At 44.9% G+C, this 7,001-nt stretch overlaps 1 protein-coding gene across 1 annotated transcript; it reads right to left on the bottom strand.

The window, feature by feature from the left end:
* LOC8075314 lies at nt 3,470-6,783 on the bottom strand. Its single transcript, XM_021455945.1, has 3 exons — nt 6,358-6,783; nt 5,675-6,271; nt 3,470-4,772 (listed from the first exon to the last, which is right to left on the bottom strand). Exons 1-3 carry the CDS (start codon nt 6,696-6,698, stop codon nt 3,638-3,640), a joined length of 2,073 nt encoding a protein of 690 aa, XP_021311620.1. The 5' UTR covers nt 6,699-6,783; the 3' UTR covers nt 3,470-3,637.

Genomic DNA, 7,001 nt, shown 5'->3' with positions numbered 1-7,001 from the left:
CCCCCAAACATGGCCACCTTCTATTTATAACGTTACCCTTGGGGGCTAGCCATTAGGTGTAGAATCGGGGGTGTCGGACGCTCCGACCCTTACTCGTCGGACGTGGCCCAGCATCTGACGCTTGCCTGACATGCATGTTAGATCGCTACCATGTGTCCTCAGTTAAATGTGACCTGTTGATTGCCAATGGCCACATAAGCGTTAAAGAACTTTTGGAGAATGCGTCGTACGTGCCACCTTACACCAGACGCTACTCAAAGAGTTTGAGAAACTCTCAGGACACGTCGGACACATCCGATGGTGTGGCATCGGATGCACGCCAGCGTTCGATGCACACAATATCGAAACAACACTGCTACAGTGCAAGTACCGGACGCTCCAACGCTGAAGCATCAGACGCTCCGGTGCATAGAAGAAATCTATCCTCCTACGGCGTTGTCTGACCCAGCGTCCAATGAGTGTTTCTCAGTCGCGTGACTTTATCTCCTCTTCAACTCGGCATTTGGCACAATAGAAATAGGCATTTTATTTTCCTAAAAGCATCGAATACTCCTCTCTACCCTTCAAACTTCACCTCCTTTGCAAATATGCCAACACCACCATGTGTACACCACCATTGTGCATGTATGTTAGCATTCCACAAATATTTTCTTCAAAGGAGTTAGGTTAGCACTTTACTAGATCCTAATGCATATGCTCAAGATGTAGATCTAGTAGCACTTGAACTGAGAGATCTGGTCAATCACTTCTCTACTCATCTTAGACTAGCAAAAGCAAAACCCTATGATTATACCTTTGCCTTGATCACTTTACTCCTTGTTCATCACCAATGCTCGATCACCATGATCTCCACTTCATGCTTCATCTCTTTATGATCATGTGGTCACCACTCCATGTCACATTTCTCTTTCATCACATGTATTGCTATGTCTAAGTCAAATCACTTTAACACAAGAGTATTAGCAACTTGGTGTTATTAATTACCAAAACTAAACTTGGGCTTTCACTGAGTCCTACTTGGCCTACAGACGGGAGATGAACTACAAAGGACTCAACAAGGCTGTCACTCCCATGATCTACCACCAATCAAAAAATGCAGGGTGCATCTACAAGTAATCAGAGTCTGAGCACCATGCTTATACTGATTACTACTTTACTCCTACTAGGAAAGGAATAAAGCACTCAAACGAGTTGTGATCCTGATGAACAATATAATCATGATACTTACTTGAATAAAAAATCAATTACCAGAGATGTCTCAAATGCAAACTTAGGTAGAACTTGGATCCACCAATGCAAAATCTATAGAGAGAGCATCGACAGGTCGACACTTCCTCCAAACTCTTCCCTCATTCTCTATCTCACTATTTTCTATTTACTATTTACAAATAATAGATCCTAATGTGGAGAACTATTCTTCTCTTGATTGTGATTGCCCTTTGGAGGAGGTAGGGGTCCTTTTATAGGGAGAAATGAAGTATGGGGCTAGCTAGTGCCACATCATTGATCTGCGTCAATCCCCTCGATCACTGTTGGATAAATCAACTCAAAACCGCCTTAAAATAGAGGGTAAAGATCTTAGAAAGGTGCATGAGGTGGTGGAGGGCGAGAGACCACCTAGGAAGGCTAGCCGACCTCACCATAGGGCCGGCCAACCCACTCTCATGTTAGGTGGGCCTCCCTCTCTAGACGTAGAGCCTGGACTCCATCTTGAGTCGACTTTCTAGGTATCATTGGTTGATCTCTTGTTGATGTTGGTTTGCTTATTTGGATTGTATGATGGTGGTCTCGGGACCTATAAGACTTCAAAGCACTTGAATCGATCGAGGAACACGAACTCGCAACCATTTCTAAGACTGGATTTAGGGCTCTGGCCTAAACTAGTATAACTCCTTGTGTGTTTGAGTACTCCCATTGTCTCCCTAGAGTAGCATGACACACATAGATTCGCTCATTGGTTTACAAATCACCGATAGGTAGCTAGCCACCATGCTGCACCACGAACCTTGTACGTCCGATGACCTATGAGCTGAACCACCCCATGACTGTAGATCTAGATTCATATACCATTGTGGTCAATGGGTATAGAAGGTGTCTATCGGAGGTTTAATCCTAGTCGAGATATTTGTGTAGGTCCTATGTTGTGCATTTGGCCTCTATGCCTTCTACTCCAACTCGACACTGTTCTTTGGCATTATTGCTCGTGCATCCTCTGGCCTCAATAGTTTGTAGGTGTGACGTGATGTGTCGCTAGAGAGAGGCTCTCGCGAGCAAAATAATGACGACGGGCATTGTTTTTCAATTATTGATGGTTGGAAATGAAGACCATGCATGGCCAATGCTTGGGGGTAACCATATTGTCGGTCCTCGATTTCTCTCTTATCCGCAAAGACTAATTTGTTACCAAAACCAATTTACTCGAATTGAATTCTCGATTTGTTCTGAATCCCCACTCCTAGACATAATGATCCTGGACGTGGCACAAGGCCTAGCCTCAACCAACATATGGAGGCAAGCAAAAGCTAAGACAACCACATGACTGAGGGGGTACTTTCTAAAACAATAGCAACAATGGGGATATTTAATATTTTCCTATTTAGATTTAGAGGTATCCTAATTTGAGATGTCACCTTTAGAAAGTGCTCTACATATTTAGGTCATTGCACAGCTCCCTAGAGACAAGATCAAGAGTAGCTCAACCCGACCCGACTTAATCGACTAGGAACCCTACTAGAGACTGGGCACAATGAACCTGATAAAAAAGCCAACAAGCTAGATACTAGGTATGCTGTCAAAGACTCTAGATTGTTGCACATTAGCGATAGTGCCGCCACTAAGATTGCCTAGATCTACCCCCTCTATAAGTGGACAAGACCACCCGTGCAATTCCGTTGAGGCCTCATGATTTCGTGCATAAAAACAATGACATCATCCTGACTATGCCACAAGAGTAGGCCACCACCACCATGTGGGTGGGTGCGGTTCGGTGAGGGAAAGGGTAGTACGCGAGAGATTGTCTAGCTAGTTTTGCATGTTCCATATTATGCGGAGGTCCATAAAAGATGTTGGTCACCAAAATCGAATAGATCCTACTGCTAATAGCTTAGAATGCAGATTCAAAAACCCTAGCCTTGTCCTAATGCCCAAGCGAGAAGGGAATGGGTACGGGAGAGGAAACCGCGGTGCCGCTGCTTAGGATCATGGCCGTCATGAGCATAGGACATGGTGGTGGCCGGTATTGTTCCTGTTATTGAGCATAGCAGATTTGTTGATATGCCGATTCGTTTGATGCATGTCTGGATTGCTTGTGTTTAATCCTCATTTGTATTTGTTATTATCAAGCATAGTAGATATGTTCATTTGTAGATTCGGTTCCTGCATGTCTACATTAATTATTGCTCATGTCTAATTCTCTATTTGTTTCATCAGAGTATAGTAGATTTATTCATGTGTAGCGATCGATGTAATATTCATGCATGTCCAGTTTATGGTCTTACCATGTGATTTTGCTACCTAACCAACTTTACCTATTTATGTACATAATTTATCTCTGGATCAAACTAAATAAAACCGAAAGACCAAACATTCGAACATGCATCAGCATCCAAAATTCCTTAATTAAGCATTGTCAATTGCTTCACCCCTCAAATAATTCCAGCAGCTGAGACTCTACTTGCTCGATGCTGTACCTCGCAGACTTGTTCATCTTCTCTGAGTCACACTCCACAGCATGCATTCGGTACAATGATGGGAGAACCTTGTGAGAGATTGCTTCGCGCAACTTGTGCCGCATCAGTGGATCAGCAACTTTCCAATTCTTGTGCGCACTGCAAGTCACCTCAAAAGCTAAAGTGAACTTGCATAACAACTGATGAGGCCACAATATTAACGAGAACCGGGTTTTCCTCTCAAGTGAGGACATAACCGGTGTCCAACACACGTCCACATAGCCTGCTATGAACTGGTCGATTTGGTCATGGCACCGTAAGAACCAGCTTTCTCCTAGAATCAGTACCAACTCTGTATTCTTCTCGGCTGCCTCGAGCATGAACTGGACATTGTTTAAGAGGAATATTTGCTCCTGCCCTTGTAGTTGCAAACTCCTGGAATTCACGTTCAACATGAACTCCAAAGACCAGATCAGCCGTGTCACCAGTTCACCAAATGATTCTAGACCACCCTCTAGCATTGGATAGATTATCCTCTTATGTTGAACTAGCAATCGTATGTGATCCATGACATGCTTCGTAAAACGATGGACACCAGTATCAGTGATGAACAAATATTGTGATCTTACAGTATTGTTTAGTTCATCAGATAATTTGGCAAACACATCTGACAATCTCTTGATAAGTTCTTCACCCTCTGCAACAACGAGCTCCTTAGTTTTCCCCGAAAGCAGTGATAAGATTGTTGGCAAACCATGATCCAGTGCTTGGTACACCATCACCACATCTACCATTTTGGATAGGTTACGTTTAGCTGCCCCATAACTGTTCTTGCATGACTGGTCAGTTGGTGGATCCACCTGAAAACTGATAGAATTAGCTGAGTCAAGCAACTTCATGACAGTTACCTTTGCAATTGCCAAGAAATATTCCTGTTTGATTTTATCGAAGGAACCAAAATCATGTGCATCCAATTGTCTTTGCATCTCCATCAGAAAACTAATGATAATGTGCACTGCGGATGTCCAGACTCTCAGTAGAATTTGTCTTGACTCTCCCATTTGATATCCAAAAATGTTGTCAATGTCAAGTATTTCAATGTACCTGTTGGATATAGGTGAAAACAAGGTTAATTGTCAGTATCAGACTAACATGGTATTATCTATATATCAAATTCGTCATGGCTTGTCTCAAGGAACCTGATTACGACTAACATGGCCTTATCTATATATCATCTACGAGACAAACAAACTGCCTTTCGGTAGTAAATTGTTTGCTCCCATGTTAACTTGGAATTCTCCCAACCTTCCTCGTCATTAGTTCTTCCTTTCCTTCTCCAAACTAAGTACTCACTGCACCCTCCAAACAACTCTGCCATGTTTGCTTCTACTCCACGCACGACCAATCGCTCTTCTTGAAAGTGCAACTGCTGCACATGAAAATTTTCTTTAGAAAGATATACTATTTTGTCTCATCCTGACAGGAACCCTCGTTCGGTTATCTTGGAATGGGCATAGGAATCATTCCATCTTGATCAAGTCTATATATACAAATTAGCTAACCATTCTAACTCGGAGATATGGTTCCTACACAACCGAACAGAGGCCTTAAGGCCAGTCTCAGTGCAGAGTTTCATAGCGTTGTTTCTAAGATTGCCATGTCATGTGAAATGAAATGAAGCTTGGATGAAACACCCACTCTCAATGGAGAGTTTCGTTCTATGGTTTCATAAGCATTTAATTTCAAGACTCATAAAGAGTTGGTAATCGTGTTAAGAGAGTTTCATCTAGATGAAACCCATTTCTTCTCTCTTTTCATAAATACAGTGTCATGTCATACAAAATACCTATATGTGACAACCTATTTAATGTGAATGAAACTTAGATAAAATTTTCATTGAGACTAGCCTAATCCCCTTACTTCAGCTTTCCAAGTAGGTAGAAATATTAATTAGTTGAGGTTGCAAAAAATATCAAATTAAACTGGAGTGAGATCACATTAATTACCTTGCAAGTTGGGCGCAGTGTCGATCAAAAGCTGCTCGAAGAATATATTCATATCCGCTCCCAATCATGACGCTCGCAATATCACCGAGGATCGACAATGACCGACGGTCGACATAAATCATTCCAGCTGCGAACGTGCTGTGACTTTGGACCGACGGTTCTTCACCAAAACCCCTGTGGTACGAGCCATAGCTAGCATCGCTTGTGCCGCCGCTGCCGGTGAAGGACAAAGAGGACGAGGAGCTCATACGCGAATCCTGGGAACCACTGCGGCTGCGCCTGACGGAATCCCAGATGGAGGCCGGCGAGTGATCTCTCGCCGTGGCGTCGTCCAGCCTCCACACCTTGAGGTGGCAGAACTCGTCGGCGAGGCAGGACATGACCGTCTTGAGGAGGCTCTTCTTGCGCTGATCGATGTCTCCTGACGTGTCCAGCCGCTGCAGCCGCTTCGCAGCAGCGAGGTATCTGTCGAGGCGCTGCGCGGTGCCCCTGTCCCTGTCCGGGAAGAACTCCCTGGCCTCGGGGTTCAGGCACATCGGGATCACGATGGATCTCTCGATGCTGTGAAGCTCACGCTCTAAGCTATCAGCTTCCTCCCTGCACATACATATATATACTTGATTGGCTGCCCCAAACTTGAGTGCATGCGCTTGGTTATATTTATATATAGAAAGAAGAATGACCTTGCGCGCGATGCCATCGATGGCCGGGACGAGTCACCGACGGTGAGGTACCGGGTAGAAGCTGGATAGCTTCCACGAACACAAGAGTCACCGGCGGCGGGAACGTAGTAGCGGCGAGAAGGATAGCCCCCATGGACACGGCCCTCCATGTCGCTGGGGAACTGGGAGCCCGCGGTGTGGCCAAGCCGCCCTCCCCGGACGCGATCATCTCGGTGATTCTCCCCGCCATCCTCCTCGCCGTCGCGTGGCCGGAACAGCCCGCGACGCAGGCCCGATGTGGAACGGTGGCGTGGACCAAGGCCGCCGTGCCCGTGGGCACGTTGCCACGGCTCTCTTGGCATGATGCCAACCTCAGGATCAATCCGGCCGATCAAAATTCTCTTGCTAATTAATCTCAAAAACAGTGAGACGTCTCTTGCTAGGAGCAGCTAGTCTACTTACTAGACATTGTCTAGCTGGCTAGTACCTCCGATCCATATATTATCAGTGGATGTGCAAGATTTGGCTTCCATTGTTGTTGCATTATTGTTTAAGTTGACGCTGAGAGCTAGCTGACGAGGCGGTTTCAGCGACGCGTTATCTGGCTAAAATGCTGATGTTTACAAGTAACAACAACCGACACGAAAATGTCACAGTGGGCGAGG

This window comes from Sorghum bicolor, chromosome 3, assembly GCF_000003195.3.
Source record: "Sorghum bicolor cultivar BTx623 chromosome 3, Sorghum_bicolor_NCBIv3, whole genome shotgun sequence".
Classification (NCBI taxonomy): Eukaryota; Viridiplantae; Streptophyta; class Magnoliopsida; order Poales; family Poaceae; genus Sorghum; species Sorghum bicolor.
The sequence above is the reverse complement of the archived record's forward strand: the minus strand, read 5'-3'. Positions and strand labels throughout refer to the sequence as shown.

Coding starts and splice junctions, on each gene's coding strand:
- LOC8075314 (XM_021455945.1), bottom strand. CDS start 6,698: ATGCCAAGAGAGCCGTGGCAACGTGCCCACGGGCACGGCGGCCTTGGT. Junction 6,272..6,357: donor TCGATGGCATCGCGCGCAAG/GTCATTCTTCTT, acceptor ATGTATGTGCAG/GGAGGAAGCTGATAGCTTAG. Junction 4,773..5,674: donor CACTGCGCCCAACTTGCAAG/GTAATTAATGTG, acceptor TATATCCAACAG/GTACATTGAAATACTTGACA.